This window comes from Loxodonta africana, chromosome 4 (assembly GCF_030014295.1).
Source record: "Loxodonta africana isolate mLoxAfr1 chromosome 4, mLoxAfr1.hap2, whole genome shotgun sequence".
NCBI lineage: Eukaryota > Metazoa > Chordata > Mammalia > Proboscidea > Elephantidae > Loxodonta > Loxodonta africana.
Genome location: NC_087345.1, coordinates 138,306,149 through 138,325,082, shown reverse-complemented (window position 1 = coordinate 138,325,082; position 18,934 = coordinate 138,306,149). Strand labels below are relative to the sequence as shown.

Sequence of the window (18,934 nt, the reverse complement as noted above, 5' to 3'; positions counted from 1 at the left end):
TAAGCATCTGGAAGGCTGGGACCATGCATGTTACATTTGTATGCTTCTGTGCAACTCTGATTCAAGAGGAGGCATCTTTGTGGTTTCTTGCTTTCTTAATAAAGTGAAAATTCTTGCTGTCACTAACACCCCTGTTTACATAGTAATAGAGTGAAAGACAGTGATCACAGCCAGGGAACAGCATGCTGCAGCTGCCTTCTCAGCTTTAACAGGCCCTCTTTGAAAGGAGGGCGTGTGCTTTTTCCTGGCTCTGCTTTGACCCTTGACTTCTTTAGCTTTATGGGGCCCTGGGAGAAGCCAAGGGGCACAAGTCAGTTATGCTGAGCTGCCTCCAGATGAGCTTGGCTGTAGGCCAGCGCTGTATCTCTGCACTTAAGCCTCCTATCTCCTACTGTGTGGGCTGTTCAGTCCTTTCTGCGCAGTAATGGGGGTAGTCTGCCTACCCACGTGTCTGTATGGTTCCTTCCAGGAGAAATTTCTCCATATTTTTTCTTGGAAGTATAATTTCTATGTCAAAAAAGTTTCAGCAAGTTACACAGCATGACTGGTACTAGAGCCAGGACAAAATTTTGAGAATTTTAGTCTCCCAGTGTCACTGCTTACTGTTACTGAGCTCACCTCAGAGTTCTCTGCTTGAGGTTTGTGTGTGGGTCCTTTCGATATTTCAAGATTAGACTCTTGCCCTGTAGCCAACAATAATAGCAAATCCTTGTTAAGCACTTAATATATAAAATGGACTGATAAGAGTGGCTGCAACAATGGGCTCAAGCATAATAATTGTGAGGCTGGCACAGGACCGGGCAGTGTTTTGTTCTGATGTACACAGGGTCACTGAGTAGGAACTGACTTGACGCCTAACAACAGCATAAACCTAGCCCTGTACCAACAGCGTCATGTGAATTAACGTTAATGCATACAATCATTTTACAAAAGAGGTATTACCTCTTTTTACAGACGAGGAAACTGAAGCTCAGAAGTCAAAAGGTCTGCCTAAAAGGTGAAGTCTGAACTAGACTGACTGCTGTGAGGTTCACCGGGACCTCAGGCAAGTCTTGAGCCTCTCATTTATGAAATAGGGAGATGGACAAGAAGCACTCCTAAAGTTCTTCCATCTCTGAATGCTTCTGTAGAATTTCAGGAACTTAAAACTTAACTGCACTTGCATAAAACATGAGATGAGTAAACCTTGATTTATATAACACTAAAATTGTCTCGTTGAGGACGTCTTGCTATGGCTAATAAAGTCTTTAAAATTCATCACATCACATACTCAATTCTGTCCTGGGTCAGTTCTTCAGTTCATTTCCCTGTGAGTTACGCCCTCCTCACCACCACCTTAAGTCTTCCTGAGTGGAGAGAATATGCTTGTGTAAGGAAAACTAGCAACTAGTACTGTTAGCTCTTACTGTACATTTGCAAATAGTCTCTGGAAAAATCAAAATTGGGTTTCTCTTGTCCTGGTGATGGTCCAAACATCAAGTTCTGTAACTTTTATCTCCTATGTATTTCTAATATCTAGCACTGCCACCTCCATGTACCCTCCCCACCCCCAAAACAGTGCTAGTCTCCAGTCTGTTGTGCAGAAGGCTCCTGTCTTGCATTCCCTCTTCTACCTGCAGTTCACTACCTTGCATCCCAGTCGGGTCCTTCCAACTGCTTAAGACCCTTTCAGTGTCTGCCCATCTCCCTTAGGCTGAAGATCAGAATCCTTGTGTCCCACAAAACCCTGCAAGGCCTGGCACAGCCTGCCTTATCAACTTTAATGCATTAGACCTTCCACTCTACACCAGTTCCATCACCCTTAGAATAAAAGCGGGGTGAACTGTGTATTTCAGTGTCAGAGAAACCATTTTAGGCAGGACTAGAAAAAAGTAATAAGTAGTAACCTTTTTGAAACATGTATTGCTGGGAAAATGGAGAATCAGCAGGAACCTTATTCACGCCTTACTCCTCTCCATCTTAATGATTAATTATCCCTTTCCATATGCAGAACACCTCAGAACCTCACACTGAAATGAAGGGCTAAGGGCAGTACTGATTGAAGCCAATGTAGGAGTTAACATTCAAAGAAGCGTCTATTGCTGACTTTATGCCTGTGGTTCCCAGTTTGCCAACCTTAGAGTAATGGATGTACCAACTACCCCCAATTATAAACATTAAGAAGCATAATAAAGGCATTTATTTAGCACCCAATAGCATTAAGGGTACCAATTTGAGAGGCAAAGTAAAATGAAAGGTTCACGAGATGGCTCTGAGGACTCGGGGAAGCTGGAGAAAAAGCAATGTCTTCATGAACTTCTAGCATCCTTTGGCTGGAAGAGAGGCCCAGCGTACCTTATTCCCCACGCCCACCCCGAGCCGTGTGCATGTTCCTTAGAACCTTCAGTCTCCTGTTCACTCTTAGAAGTGCTTCAGACATAGAAAGTTCCTTTTCTATGTTTTAATTGTATTTTTTTTAACTGAGATGACATCCCTGTAACGAAACCATTTTAAAGCGAACAGTTCAGTAGCATGTAGTCTGTTCCCAAAACACTTCAATCGTCCTTTTGTATTTTATGCCTGTTTCCTCTTGTTTGGGCTTCAATGACAAACTACTCACCATCCTTCAGTTAAAGACAATTTGAGTCTTAGACAAGACGGCCCTGCCAGTTGTAGGATCAAAGCTTTCCAAATTTGGTGGTCCTTTCCAATCTGACCAAGGTTGTAAGGAAGTGGGACTCAAAGTGAAACCGAATAACAACAGGATTTCACTGAAAGCAGAGCTGCCCTCATTCTTCTGCCCAATTTCTAGGAGCAGAGCAGTGGAAAAACGTGATCAAGTTAGCTCGAGAAACAAGTTATGTACTTAATGTCTTTTCAGAACCTTTAACATGCAAAGGTGCACCGTGAAATTGACAGAAGGAAGGGAAATGGTAATGTAAGTCTCTCAAACAGAGCCCATTAGGAAGCCCTGATCCTGCTCACAGGGTGGTGCGTGGCTGTGGGCTGCATGTGTTGGGAGGCTTTGAAGGTCGTGTTCTTTCGTGGACACCCTGTGCAGCCAGAACTGAGAGAAAGGGCCACTATGTCCACTCCGGGAGGATGAAGTAGACAAAGACTCTCCTCAGGAATGCTTCCCACTTAACTTCTCCATCTCCTCCCTATGGCAGGTTTCTGTTGAAGCTACTGTTGGGCTGGTTTGAAAAAAAATATGGCACCCACACAAGTGTGTCCATGTCGCCTAACCAGGACGATGACCTGGTCAGACAGTTCTGGGGAGTAGACCAAAAACCACGCTGATAGACAGCGCTTGGCTTAAGACAGGGTCTATATGGTGCCAGTGGAGAACCATGAGCCATGCCACCAGAAAGGGGTCAAGAATGGGTGCTCCTTGACGAGCTGGGGATCTTTCCCTGTAGTTCTGTAATGCCTAGTCCTGTGAATGCTTACTCAGTGCAGTTAACTGATGCAGGGGACAGGGTGGAGGCATAGGATGGTAAGACTTGATCCATGCCATATTTCTTAGAGACCTCTCTTACCTGCCTTTCTATTGTTACTGGGCTCTCTTGACAAAGCCAAGGGCATGGTATTCACATTGTGATAATGACATGAACTTCATGGTAAACACACTAGAAACAAAAACAGCTACCCCCTGGCACAGAAAAGTCAAGAACATGAAGCCCAAGTGATGAAGAAGATAAAACTAAGGCATTGTGGAGCACTGGGTCAGGGTATGATTTCAGAGAACTGGGTTGGGTCAGGTCAGGGTACTTGGTGAGGGAAGCAGGGTGATCCTCATCTATTTTGCCCTGAGCTATTTATCTATTGTACAGTTTCATTCAAAGGCCTTAAAAAAAAAAAATTGTGGTGAAACAGTACAGTGGAACAAAACATGTAATTCAAAACTATTTAACTTTACATTTAGGAGTAAATATTTAAATTTTTTTTTTTCACCTCTCAAAACCTAATATAAAACTTAGAGTTTGAGCTAGGATGAAAGTGGAATAGAGATGTGGTAGAGCAGGATCACAGGCAACCCCTCTGTAAATGAGGTAAGGTATTTAAAGCACCAAGTACAGTGAGACCCAGGGCCTTCGAATGCACTAGGCCAACACCACAGTACACCACCAGAACAGGAACTTCTAATAGGTCAGCCTCAGCCAGTATCTGCAGTCTCTAGTATTTGTCTAGACCAACCCCTGTTTGCTGTTTGGACCTGCTGATCCTTGTTCTCATCTGGCTGTCAAATCCCTTTGGACCTCTAGGACAAAATTTGGTACCCCCACCTCCACCCTACCAGGCAAAAAGGTCCTGCCCTGTAACCTTCTCCCATGATGTTCAGATAGAGAAAGCAGAACCAGCCGTAAATCCAACATCCCCCGATGAAGTAGATATCCTTATAGTGTTGACTGCTGAAAGACGAACTATACATCAGCCCAGGCTTACAGACCTAAATCTAAAAATGTACTGAGCTCCTGTTGTCATTGTTAGCTGCTGGTAAGTCAGCGTCCAACTCACGGCAACCTCGTGCACAATGGAACAAAATATTGCCTAGTCCTGTGCCATCCCCATAATCAGTTGTGGATCAGATCATTGTGATCCATAGGGTTTTAATTGCTGATATTTGGAAGTAGATCACTGGGCCTTTCTTCCTAGTTTATCTTTGTCTGGAAGCTCTGCTGAGACCTGTTGAGCATCACAGCACCATGCAAGCCTCCACTGACAGACAGGTGGTGGTTGTGTATGAGGTGCATTGGCCAGGAATCAAACCCACACCTCCTACAGGGAAGGTGAGAATTCTACCACTGAGCCACAATTGCCCTCATGGATCTCCTGTAGGATTTCATAAATATTTTTGATGCTATGATTGATGATGTACCCCAAAGAGAAGCTGAATTGGACTAAAGATGGAAAGTATCCCTAAGAGGCCAGCCATGGTGGGGATGGTACCATCTGCACTTACCAGGAGGCAACAGTACCCGAAGAAGTAGAGGGTCAGTGAAAAAGAGGAAGACCCTCAACAAGATGGATTGACGCAGTGGCTGAAAAAATGGGCTCAAACATAGCAACGATTGTGAGGATGGCACAGGACTGGCCAGTGTTTTTCTGCTGTAATAGGGTTGCTATGAGTCAGAATCAACTCGACAGCACCTAACAACAACACACATACCGAGTAAGGCCACTCCTGAGGGAGAGAGGCACAGGGGTGCCTGCTGGGGAGCTACAGAGCAGAGCAGCTCCAGGATCCTGGCAACCCTCACTTGCAGCCTGAGAACTTTCCTAGGAACTATGACAGTAAGTCATAGAAAAAAAAATAGAAAGGACCTGGAATTTTGGATCAGACAATCCTGCCTTAAGTCCCACCTTCACCACTTTCGGGCATGTAGATAATCTTCCTGAACCTGTTTTCCTCATCAAAAAAAAAAAAAAAAAAGGAGTATAACCTCACAGAGATGCTGTGTGAATTACATGAAATAATATATGTGAAATGTGCTTTGCAGCAGGTGGTTTTCAAACAGTAGACACAAGTGACACACTGTAAAAAAAATTTTTTTTAATGATAAACCAGTATACACAAATATGTTGTTGTTGTTAGACGCCATTGATTTGGTTCCAACTCATAGCGACCCTATGCACAAAAGAATGAAACACTGCCCAGTCGTGCGCCATCCTTAAAATCGTTGTTATGCTTGAGCTCATTGTTGCAGCCACTGTGTCAATCCACCTCCTTGAGGGTCTTCCTCTTTTCTGCCGACCCTGTACTTTGCCAAGCATGATGTCCTTCTCCAGGGACTGATCCCTCTTGACAACACGTCCAAAGTATGTAAGATACAGTCTCGCCATCCTTGCTTCCAAGGAGCATTCTGGTTGTACTTCTTCCAAGACAGATTTGTTCTTTTGGCAGTCCATGGTATATTCAATATTCTTCGCCAACACCACAATTCAAAGGTGTTAATTTTTCTTTGGTCTTCCTTATTCATTGTCCAGCTTTCACATGCATTATGATGCGATTGAAAATACCGTGGCTTGGGTCAGGCGCACCTTAGTCTTCAAGGTGACATCTTTGCTTTTCTACACGTTAAAGATGTCCTTCGCAGCAGATTTACCCAATGCAATGCATCATTTGATTTCCGGACTGCTGTTTCCATGTTTGTTGGTGATTGTTGATCCAAGTAAAATGAAATCCTTGACAGCTTCAATCCTTTCCCCCTTTATCATGATGTTGCTCATTGGTCCAGGCGTGACGATTTCTGTTTACTTTATGTTGAGGTACAATCCATACTGAAGGCCATGGTCTTTGATCTTCATTAGTAAGTGCTTCAAGTCCTTTTCACTTTCAGCAAGCAAAGTTGTATCATCTACATAATGCAGGTTGTTAATGAGTCTTCCTCCAATCCTGATGCCCCGTTCTTCTTTGTATAGTCCAGCTTCTCAGATTATGTGCTCAGCCTATAGAATGAATAGGTTTGGTGAAAGGATACAACCCTGACGCACACCTTTCCTGACATTAAACCAATCAGTATCCCCTTGTTCAGTCTGAACAACTGCCTCTTGATCCATGTAAAGGTTCCTCATGACCACAATTAAGTGTTCTGGAATTCCCATTCTTCGCAATGTTATCCATAATTTGTTATGATCCACACAGTCGAATGCCTTTGCACAGTCAATAAAACACAGTAAATATCCCTCTGGTATTCTCTGCTTTCAGCCAGGATCTATCTGACATCAGCAATGATATCCCTGGTTCCACGTCCTCTTCTGAAATCAGCCTGAAAATTTCTGGCAGTTCCCTGTTGATACACTGCTGCCGCCGCTTTTGAATGATCTTCAGCAAAATTTTGCTTGCGTGTGATATTAATGATCTTATCCTATGATTTCCACATTCAGTTGGATCACCTTTCTTGGGAATAGGCATAAATATGGATCTCTTCCAGTCAGTTGACCAGAAAGCTGTCTTCCATATTTCTTGGCATAGACGAATGAGCACCTCCAGTGCTGCATCCGTTTGTTGAAACATCTCAATTGATATTCCGTCAATTCATGGAGACTTGTTTTTCGCCAATGCCTTCAGAGCGGCTTGGACTTCTTCCTTCAGTACCATCGGTTCCTGATCATATGTCACCTCTTGAAATGGTTGAACATTGACTAATTCTTTTTGATATAATGACTCTGTGTATTCCTCCCATCTTCTTTTGATGCTTCCTCCGTCATCTGATATTTTCCCCATAGAATCCTTCACTATTGCAACTTGAGGCTTGAATTTTTTCTTCAGTTCTTTCAGCTTGAAAAACACGGAGCGTGTTCCTCCCTTTTGGTTTTCCATCTCCAGCTCTTTGCACATGCCATTAAAATACTTTGTCTTCTCAAGCCACCCTTTCAAATTTTCTGTTCAGTTCTTTTACTTCATCATTTCTTCCTTTTGCTTTAGCTGCTCGTCATTCGTGAGCAAGTTTCAGAGTCTCCTCTGACATCCATTCTGGTCTTTTCTTTCTTTCCTGTCTTTTCAGTGACCTCCTGCTTTCTTCATGTACGATGTCCTTGATGTCATTCCACACATCATCTGGTCTTCGGTCACTAACGTTCAATGCATCATATCTATTCTTGAGATGGTCTCTAAATTCAGGCAGGATATACTTAAGGTCATATTTTGGCTCTCGTGGACTTGCTCTGATTTTCTTCAGTTTCAGCTTCATCTTGCATATGAGCAATGATGGTCTGTTCCAGAGTCGGGCCCTGGCCTTGTTCTAACTGATGATATTGAGCTTTTCCATCATCTCTTTCCACAGATGTAGTCATTTGATTCCTGTGTGTTCCATCTGGCGGGGTCCATGTGTATAGTCCATGTGTATAGTCACCATTTATGTTGGTGAAAGAAGGTATTTGCAGTAAAGAAGTCGTTGGTCTTGCAAAATTCTATCATTTGATCTCTGGCATTGTTTCTAACACCAAGGCCATATTTTCCAGCTACTGATCCATCTTCATTTCCAACTTTCACATTCCAACCACCAGTAATTATCAATGCATATATACAATTGAAACAAAGGTTATAGAAAAAACAATATTTACCTTATTATTTTAAGTCACTTGATATTTTCTATTGCATTCTATTTACTTTATTTATTTATTTAAATTTTTATTGTACTTTAAGTGAAAGTTTACAAATCAAGTCAATCTCTCACACAAGAACTTATATACACCTTGCTACATAGTCCCAATTGCTCTCCCTCTAATGAGACAGCCTGTTCCCTCCTTCCACTCTCTCTTTTCGTGTCCATTTCACCAGCTTCTAACCCCCTCTACCATCTCATCTCCTCTCCAGGCAGGAGATGCCAACATAGTCTCAAGTGTCCACCTGATCCAAGAAGCTCACTCCTCACCAGCATCCCTCTCCAACCCATTGTCCAGTCCAATCCATGTCTGAAGAGTTGGCTTTGGGAATGGTTCCTATTCTGGGCCAACAGCAGGTCTGGGGGCCATGACCACCGGGGTCCTTCTAGTCTCAGTCATACCATTAAGTCTGGTCTTTTTACGAGAATTTGGGGTTTGCATCCCACTGCTCTCCTGCTCCCTCAGGGGTTCTCTGTTGTGTTGCCTGTCAGGGCAGTCATCAGTTGTAGCCGGGCACCATCTAGCTCTTCTGGTCTCAGGCTGATGTAGTTTCTGGTTTATGTGGCCCTTTCTGTCTCTTGGGCTCATAATTACCTTGTGTCCTTGGTGTTTTTCATTCTCCTTTGATCCAGGTGGGTTGAGACCAATTGATGCATCTTAGATGGCCTTTTGCTAGCGTTTAAGACCCCAGATGCCTCTTTCCAAGGTGGGATGCAGAATATTTTCTTAATAGATTTTATTATGCCAATTGACTTAGATGTCCCCTGAAACCATGGTCTCCAAACCCCCACGCCTACTACACTGGCCTTGGAAGCATTCAGTTTGTTCCAGAAACTTCTTTGCTTTTGGCTTAGACTAGTTGTGCTAACCTCACCTGTATTGTGTGTTATCTTTCCCTTCACCTAAAGTAGTTCTTATCTACTATCTAATTAGTGAGTACCCCTTTCCCACCCTCCCTCCCTCCCCCCTCTCGTAGCCATCAAAGAATATTTTCTTCTCTGTTTAAACTACTTCTTGAGTTCTTATAGTGGTCTTATACAATATTTGTCCTTTTGCTATTTAAATATTTTAAATGCTGGCTGCAATTCACTACGTTTTCAGGACCCATAATGGGTAGCTAAAGAGCCCTGGTGGCGCAGTGGTTAAGTGCTCAGCTGCTAACCAAAAGGTCAGTGTTTTGAACCCACCAGCTGCTCCACAGGAGAAAGATGTGGTAGTCTGCTTTCATAAAGATTACAGCCTTGGAAACCCTATGGGGCAGTTCTACTCCGTACTGTAAGGTCACTATGAGTCAAAATCTACTTGATGGCGATGGATTTTTTGTTTGTTTGTTTTAAGGGGTATCTTGGTCCCCGGGTGGCTGAATTTGCTCTGGACTACTAACCTAAAGGTTGGCTATTCAAACCCACACTGTGGCATTGCAGAAGAAAGGCCTGGTGATCTACTTTTTTTTTTTTTCCTCAATATTTTACTTTTGGTGAAAATGTACAGAGCAAAACATGCATTCATTCTATAATCCCCTCAGGTACAGCTGAGCGACATTGGTCACATTCTTCACTTTATGTCAAAAATCTTATTATTTCTATTCAAATTGTTTCACCACCTTTAACTTAGACTCACCGCTCCCCTAGTCTTCTCATCTATACTGTGGATCTACTGTTGCCAATGTGGTCTTATGTGTGTAATCTTTTTTGTTGTTGTTGCAAAACACACACCAACTCAAGTTTCTACACGTACCATTTAGTGACACTAATTCCATTCTTTGAATTGTGCAACTATCCTCACCCTCCTTTTCTGAGTTTTTCCTCCCCATTAACATAAAATCACTGCCCCCTAACCTTCTTATCTAATCTTTTGAGTTGCTGTTGTCAATTTGATCCCATACAGGTAGCTATTAAAAGAGCATAATGCTCAAAGCAGACTTTTTTTTAATAATTAAGCTAAACTATTGTTTGGTTTTAAGAAGACTTCAGGGAATATTTTTAGTTTAAGTTTTAAAGATTATCTCAGGGCAATAGTTTCAGGGGTTCATCCAAACTTCATGACTCCAGGAAGTCTGGAGTCTGTGAAAATCTGAAATTCTGTTCTGCATTTTCCCCTTTTTGACCAGGGGTCTGCTATAGGATCTTTGGTGATCCTCTTTTTTGAAGAGTGTTGCTTTGTTCCTTGCCTTCGAGTTGATTGAGACTCATGGCAACCCCATGTGTGAAGAGCAGAACTGCTCCACACGGTTTTCAAGTCTGTGATCTTTTGGAAGCAGATTACCAGGCCTTGCTTTCAAGGAAACATTACGGCGAGAAAACCCTATGGAACAAGTCTATGCTGTTACACATAGGGTCCCAGTGAGGCAACTTCTACAGCAATGGATTTGGTTTTTTGGTTTTAACGCGTTTTGAAAAACACTGCTGGAAACCATATAATTGTCAGTTTATTATGATTATTAATATGATTCTCTGGGATGGTCTAATAGCTAGGAGTCTTTATTACCAAGAGACACCACGGAAGAGGTCCAGCCCCTAGGGAGCCCCGCTGCCAAAGGAACAGATCAGTCTAGCCAGGAGCGCTAGCCCGTTGGAAAAAAGGAGAGGCCCACTCCCTTATCCCTCGCAGCTGCAGCTGAGGTAAGCCCGCCTCCAGGCCCCGAGGGCTCGGAGGACCCGCCTCCCCACGATGATTAAGCGAAGAAGGCAGGGATTGGAGGCTCAGGCGGTGACGTAACTTTCCGCTTTAGGTGGCCTTCCGCTACGGCGGCTGTCAGAAGGGGGGTCGGGGACATTTAGCGGGGCTCCCCGGTCCCTCGGCTCTTGGAAGTGCGATGAGGTCAGTTAGCTATGTGCAACGCGTAGCCCTGGAGTTTAGCGGGAGCCTCTTCCCGCACGCGATCTGCCTAGGAGACGTCGATAACGATACAGTAAGTGCATGCGCATTGCAAGTGACGCAGCCTGGATCTGCGCAGGGGCGGGGCGAGGAAGGGGAAGTGGAAGCCGCTGCCGGCGCCCTGTCACGTGAGCAGCGAGCATGCGCGTTGGGTCTAGAGTGGACTGCTAAAGAAGAGAAATTTTAGTGATAGCGCAAGTGCATGGACGTGATCACCGGATTGGCTGTCCTGGTACCCTGAGTATTTTTTAGGGGGATGGGTAGTTGATCCTTCTGCCTAATTCAGTAATTTGTTCAGAGTAGCAACCTAGTAAAGTCCAGTGGCCAAGTTCCTTGGATCGTTGCTTCTATAGTTAAGCCTGCAGTGATGTTGCCACTCAGATACCACTTTACTTTTCAGAGCCTCATTTTTTCAGCCGTAAATTAGGAATAATAATACCGTTCTGCTTTCTGACCCTCCTTCTCCTTCGGTGCATCGCATAGGCTTAAAACCCATCTCTGCTGCTGTTACAGTCAGCACATAGCTCAGGAATTGATCAGTGTACTTCTCTGCCTCGCCGCCCACCTGGTAGACTCTTAAGTTTCGCAGGCAGGGGCAACAGGTGCTCCCGCCACTCCCGTCTTAATAATGTTGGGTTTCTACAGTGCCTCTTCCATAGTTGACGCAGGTGTTTGGCAACTTTAAAGCTCCACACCTTTGTTGAATTATGGGAACAATCTCCATGTACCTTTTCTTCCCCTTGCAGTCGTTCCTTTTTTCGTTGTTTAGTTAATACAGGTAAAGCATGTAGAACAATGGATGGCATACAGCTAACGCTCAGTGTTAGCTATGTTGTTGTTATTTGCTTTTATTTTTCTGCAAATATGATTGAACTGCCTGTTACACACCAAGAAGCCCTGGTGCCACAGTGGTTAAGTGCTTGGCTGCTAACTGGAAGGTCGGTGGTTCCAACCCACCTGCCGCTCTGCCAGAGAAAGATGTGGCAGTGTGTTTCCATAAAGGTTTACAACCTTGGAAACCATGTGGGGTAGTTCTACTCTGTTCTATAGGGTCACGATGAGTGGAGATCGACTAGAGAGCAATGAGTTTTTTATTATGCTCCAAGGACTCTGCTACGTTCTGGGAATTTAAAGATGAACAAGGCTGTCCCTGCCCTCAGGAAGTTCATAATCTAGCTGGGAGAGTCACAAAAATAACAAAATGTAATGGGATGCGTTGATAACAATATGTGAAGGGTACTGGAGGTGGAGCATCAAATGGGGCAGTTGATGGTGTTCAGGCGCTTTTTTCCCAGACTTTCTCTTTTGAATCATTATCTCTGACTAGTTCATGTTTTTAATGCAAAACTCATTATTCTCCTCCTCTCCTACCCCCTACTCTCTCTCCTTACTCTCCTTTTTTTTTCCCCCTCCTTCCCTATTTATTATTTAAACTCGATTATTATGGACTCATGGACTATTTGAATCATTTTTATTTCATTCGATGGATTATAAAACATTACAGTCATTAGTTTGTGCTCCTATTATCCCATATTTGATTAGTGAGAGTTCCTTCAAACTGGTTCCTGTGTCTCTCTCTTTTTTTTTAATCGTTTTTATTGTGGAAACGCTGGTGGCATAGTGGTTAAGTGCTACGGCTGCTAACCAAGAGGTCAGCAGTTCGAATCTGCCAGGTGCTCCTTGGAAACTCCATGGGGCAGTTCTACTCTGTCCTATAGGGTCGCTGTGAGTTTGAATCGACTGGACAGCAGTGCATTTGGTTTGGTTTGATTTGTTTTTATTGTGGTAAAAACATGTATACAAAACATTTGCAAATTCAATATTTTTAAATGTATCTCCAGTCCTTGTGATATGTCCTTGTTAGTCTTTGGGGTTTCCTTGCTTTCTGACACAAGAAAGACGGTCCAGGCTCATCTTTATTGTTCTTTCTGTGCCTCATCCCTGGGAACAGGCAGGAATTAACCAATAAGCAAGGTAAGCACGTGCTTAGGGCACCAACAAAACAGGGACACCAGTTGTCCAAAGCAAAGACCCATAGATGCCAAGCAGACAGGACACAAGGAAAAGTGAACATCGCAGTGGGAGGGAACTGGCAGGGCAGGAAATGAAAATGATATTGTTACCGGAATAAGGTTCTTGCCTCTCACTGGTCAAGAATGAGCAGGTAAGGCACGTAGTTTTCCACACAAGCAAAGCTTTATTGAGGAGGCTTGCAAGCAGAGACAAGGAGGGCCTAGAGCAACGCATACCCTCATCTCAGAACAAAAGACAGGCCAGAGTTCTTAGAAGTTCTAGGGCGGGGAAAAGATTCATGTTTATTCATATACACAGGCAGGAATATGTTAACTAAGGTGCTTGCACAGCAGCTTTCCAAGATGGCTCCTGTACCGGCCTCTGGAATTCGTAGCAGGACTTATGGGGTGTCGTGCCTGCACAGTCTCTTGCTTCCTGGGTTCGATTCCCCAGCTATGGCAGTAGCCCCTCACTGCCCCTGGTGGAAGGTCACACAGCAGTCACAGGTGGATGTTCTGCGCATGTCCCTGGGCCTGGTTTTCTCCAGCTGCTTCTGAAAGGCAACTTTAAAGAAGTTTGTGGGCTATTTTAGATACCCTGTCCCACTGTTCTGGGGAATGGCTTTGTTTCTGCACCCTGGTCCATTTCTTGTTACTTTGTTTGCAGATTTGGGGGCCCCTCTGTTCTCTGCTTACTAAGTCTCTAGGTTCCACACTGAACCCCCTATTACCTCTCTGATAGTATAGCCTATTTCTCGTTTACTTGCATCTCCTCTAACCATACCAGTCTCTTCGTTATTTCTCAAACAGGCACCCTATTACCTCTCTGATAGTATAGCCTATTTCTCGTTTACTTGCATCTCCTCTAACCGCACCAGTCTCTTCATTATTTCTCAAACAGTCACCCTCTGATCTCAGGGCCTTTGCTCCCTGTCTTAGTTTCAGCTCCAGTGTGTGAGAATGTTTCAGCTCCAGTGTGTGAGAATGTGCTGATTGGAAATAAAGTTCACGCAGGGACATGAGCATGCCTGCTTGCAAGGTTGTTTAAGCTATGAGACCCCTATCTCTTCAATATCTCGTTGATTGACATCTGTCTCTTAACCATCTCCTCCTGTGTTCATTAACATCTGTCTCCTATGGTCTTCTCCCATATAATTGAAACTCCTTACCTTGGCAGGTCTCTTGGGAGTATACTGTTTATTTCTAATAAACAAGAGGTGGGGGTGGGCCGTCTAGTCTAACTCTTGCTACATTCACCCAATATGCAACTGGATCCAGCATGAGCAGTTACTGGGCAAGGAAGGATTATGTTAATAGATAAGAGGTCTCTGATCCATTTTGAGAGAACCATCTTGTATGTCCACATCTGCTGATTGCGCATCTCCAGCCAGGAGGGCCAGCCATGCCCTTTGCCATGATATAAACACAAGAGTATGCTCTTGTGTGCATCCTGGTAAACAACCAATGGCAACTCCAGTCCCAGGTGACGCACAAAGCCGAGGGAACTGGAATAAAGTGACCATTGCAATGAGTTCAGTCAAGTTACTTTTTAACTGCTATGTAGCATTTATGTATACAGTTATGACCTAAGTAAAAATCTTAGTACCCCGCATCCAGTAAAAGTTTTATGCTCCAGTTCTTCTCATTCCACTAAAGTGGCATAGGACACTTTTGTGTTCGATCACTGATATTATAAAAAAAATAGTCGCATTTAAAAAGTTACGTCATGGATAGCTAAGACACAAACACATACATATATATAAAAATATATGTGTATATATATACATGTGTGTATATATATACACACATATATGTATGTGTATGTGTATATAACTCAAATATCCTGTTTGAATGCATGATAAGCAGAGGAGGGGGCACCACAGATTTTCAGTGTTTAGGGCCCTCATATCCCTTAAACTGGCCCTGCCTGAGAGCAACCTGTTCTCCAAAGATCCCTGCTTCCTTTTAGTGGAAATGGAATTATAAACCAAGATCTTGATACCAGATATGCTCATCATTACTGGTGTGTCACTGCTTGTAGGCCCAGTGGACAGAGGTATCAGATACACACGCACATGCGCACGCACGCATGCACAAACGCACACACTCTTAAATCTTATCCTTCATCTGTCTATAAAACCAAAAACCAAACCTGTTGTTGTCAATTCCTACTCGTAGTGACCCTATAGGACAGAGTAGAACTGCCACATAGGGTTTCCAAGGAGCTGCCATCATTCTTAACCACTTGCCACCTAAAAACATAACCTCCTGAAGATACCTCCAATTGTAGTTGAACACCTCAAGGTACATGCTAGGTAGCTCCCCCTCCCCCCTCTTAAAAATTGTATTTATTTTATCATTGAGTTTGTTTCCCATCTTCTCATCCCCACCTCCCTGTTTTGTGCTCTCTTCTTCCCCAGAAGACAAGTGGTAAAGTATCTTTTCTTTCCCTCCCCGGTGCTATGATGGAAAAGGTATCTTAAGAAGCCTGTTTTGGCTCTATTCTTTCTAGGGAGGAAAAAGTTATTCTCATAAGTTTTCATCATGTTTTATGGGCTTTCACATCTCTTTATAGTCTAAGCAGTACAATTTTATGAGAAAATCAAGGGAGGGTTTTTACATTTTTGAGTGGTAAATTAACAAAGTGACTTCAGATGTGCAATATTTTCCATTGTATCCTGTTGCCTTTATTTAAAAGGGAAAAATACACAGTACATTTTTTTTCATAACTTCATAGCAGTAGCGTTTTTTGAAATTGTACTTCTCTAAGTGAATTGCTCTGTTACACAACTAGTTCTGCAGTATTAGGCGTATTTTTTTCACCTTTATTGTAAGCTCCATAAACCACTGCCATCGAGTCAATTCCAACACATAGCGACCCTAGAGGACAGAGTAGAACTGCCTCACAGGGTTTCCGGGGAGCAGCTGGTGGATTCAAACTGCCAACCTTTTGGTTAGGAGCCCTATCACTTAACCACTGCGCCACCAGGGCTTCTTAGCTCCGTCAGGACAGAAATTGTGATGAGTTTTTTCACTGCTGTATCGCCAACACCTAGAACAATGCCTGGCACTTAGTAAATGTTTGTTGAGTAAATGAATATTGTTATAAAAAGTAAATGCGATTATGTGCTTCAAAGCAACTTGAAGGTTTTTGCGTGTAATTAATAAATATAATTGAAAGAAGGACGGTAGCTGAGAGAGTTGTTTAGTTGAGAGCTGTTCAGACACGGTACCCTCAGCTTCCATGAGCGTGGATAGAATTTTTGTTAGTGGTTCCAAGGCCAATACTTAGAGATTTGCAGCAGGAAAAAAGACTGATTTCAGCCTAATAAACCCTTCACCTAAAGTTCTTTGAAATAGATTCTTTCTGGCTAAGTCAGAGGGAGAAGCCGGGAAAAGAATCCACACCCTCTAGGACTGCCCTCTGAAGCCTGGCTGCATCCTCAGGAGGAAAGCCTTTGGAAGGCTGAAGCAATGGCAGGAAGATCTCGCCTCCTTTCTCCTTTAGCCTTTCTGAGCTTAGGGTGTACCCTCAGCTGGGGTTCTTTAATGTCACTGAGTAACCTCTAGAGGCCAGAGCCAGGATGGGCCACAGAGAAGCAGAACTGCTGGAAAGCATTAGAGCCGCTGGAAAGCAGATGGGCTGCCCTGGATGTGTCCTCTTCCAGGACATCTTTTGTGGCCTTACTCCCTGCCTGGCTGGGTTACATCTTTTTGCTCACTGCACTTACCACACTGCTTTGTGATTTTATTCCTGTGTCCGTGCCCCTGTTGAACTGTGAGGTCCTTCTCAGCAGGGAGCCTGTGCATTTATCTTTGCATCTCCAACTGATTGTTCAGCTTTACCTGAAAATTCCAGGGCTGGCTGGACATTTTTTACCTTTTGTTCTGATTTTTCTTTGCTTTAATAAAAAATCTTTCGCTATTTGTTCATTAAACAAACATTGATGAGGGCTTACTATGTGCTATGGCATTTGTTGAACGAATGAATGAATAAAAAATAAGAAGGGATGGTATGAAAGATGCTGTCATGGATTGGATTATGTCCCCCCAAAAATGTGTGTATCAACTTGGTTAGGCCATGTGTGGTTGTCCTCCATTTTGTGATTGTAATTTTATGTTGAGAGGATTAGGGTGAGATTTGTAACACCACCCTTATTCAGGTCATCTCCCTGATCCAGAGTAAAGGGAATTTCCCTGGGGTGTGGCCTGCACCACCTTTTATCTCTCAAGAGATAAAAGGAAAGGGAAGCAAGCAGAGAGTTGGGGATCTCATAACACCAAGAAAGCAGCACCAGGAGCATAGCACCTCCTTTGGTCACGGGGTCCCTATGCCTGAGAAGCCCCTAGACCAGGGGAAGATTAAGGACAAAGACCTTCCTCAAGAGCCAACAGAGAGAGAAAGCCTTCCCCTGGAGCTGACGTCCTGAATTTGAACTTGTAACCTACTAGACTGTAAGAAAATTAATTTCTCTTTGTTAAAGCCATCCACTTGTGGTATTTCTGTTATGACAGCCCTAGATGACTAAGACAGATGCTAAGTCCCCTAGTCTTGGGGGTGTCTAACCTGAGGCTGAAAAACCACCTGGTATTAGTACTTACAGTGGAGCCCTGGTTGCTTAGTGGTTAAGAGCTATGGTAAGCTACGGCTGCTAACCAAAAGTTTGGCAATTCAAATCTACTAGTTGCTCCCAGGAAATCCTTTGGGACAGTTTTTCCTATAGGGTTGCTATGAGTTGAAATCGACTCCATGGTAACGGGTTTGGTTTTTTTTTTTTTTTTATTAGTACTTACTATATGTCAGTTGAAGTCCCTGTGATGCAGGCACTGTCTGTAGCTAACCGAAAGTTTGAAGGTTCTAGTCCACCCAGGGGCACCTCGGAAAAAAAGCCTAGTAGTCTACTTCCAAAAAAATTACCCACTGAAAACCCTATGGAGCACAGTTCTGCTCTGACATACTTGGGGTCGCCATGAGTGAGAGTCAGCAATGACTGGTTTATACGCCAATCACTGTTCTAAATACTTTCCTCTATTAATTCTCACAACAACCTTATAAGGTAGATTCTTTTATTACCCTTGTTTTGTAGATGAAAAAATATAGACAAAAATAGCTTTATTCAAATCTAGGCGGAAGCACTCTGGACCCCTATGCTCTGCAGCCTGTCTCCTATGTGTCTGCGGAAGACCAGGCAACTGTAATTGAAACATCAGGTATAGAGAGTTTGATGTAAATGACCTAGTTTTATGGTTCTAAGAATTGTCCCACCAGAAACTTTCATAACTATTTAAAAAACAAATCCAAGGTTCATATAAAGTAAACCATGATTAATAAATCCCAGTTCATTTCTAACTTGTCCTTACTATTGATCTGTTATCTCTTTGTTGCCTTTAGGATGAAATCTCTCAAGAATCTAATACTAGTTCACCCTATTTTAGGGACAGGAAGGTAGCGTTGAATATACCCAAAGGGAACATTATGAAGCTGTGTGTGGAAATAGGATTTGAATCCTTGTTATCAGCATTACACCCTGGTGGCACAGTGGTTAAGTGTTTGGGTGCCAACCAAAAAGGTTAGCAGTTCGAATCCACCAGTCGCTCCTTGGAAACCCTGTGGGGCAGTTCTACTCTGTCCTATAGTGTCGCTGTGAGTCAAAATCGACTCGACAGCAACGAGTTTGGGTTTTTTGGTTTTGTTGTCATTGTTAGCCCCCAAAAACGATGGCTAGCCTTTTGGGACTCACAGGGAAGTGGAGTACCCAAATGCAGGCAGTGGGAAAGAGACTCCATGCAGGGTGCCTCCCCTCCTGAGAGCTTATCCGTCACTTAAGGGCACCAGAGGCCCAGAGCATGGGTGCTGCTGCCCACCCCTTCTTGCTTGGTTCTTGTCTGCGCCCCCACCACCTATATATTCACTCAGACACATCAAGATCAAAAGGTTTTGCTAGTGAAGAGAGGAC

General features: G+C 43.5%; 1 protein-coding gene across 3 annotated transcripts in view; it reads left to right on the top strand.

Annotated features, from left to right (window-relative positions):
- The first annotated feature begins 10,764 nt into the window (after positions 1–10,764).
- The window catches only part of ITFG2 (integrin alpha FG-GAP repeat containing 2), a 26,284-nt gene continuing 18,114 nt past the window's right edge, over positions 10,765–18,934 (top strand). The window contains exon 1 of one of the 3 annotated variants that reach the window (XM_064284733.1): positions 10,765–10,999. In XM_064284733.1, coding sequence (XP_064140803.1) covers positions 10,904–10,999 — 96 coding nt within the window. In that variant the 5' untranslated portion in view covers positions 10,765–10,903. The other 2 variants (XM_064284732.1, XM_064284734.1) reach the window with 2 other exon arrangements.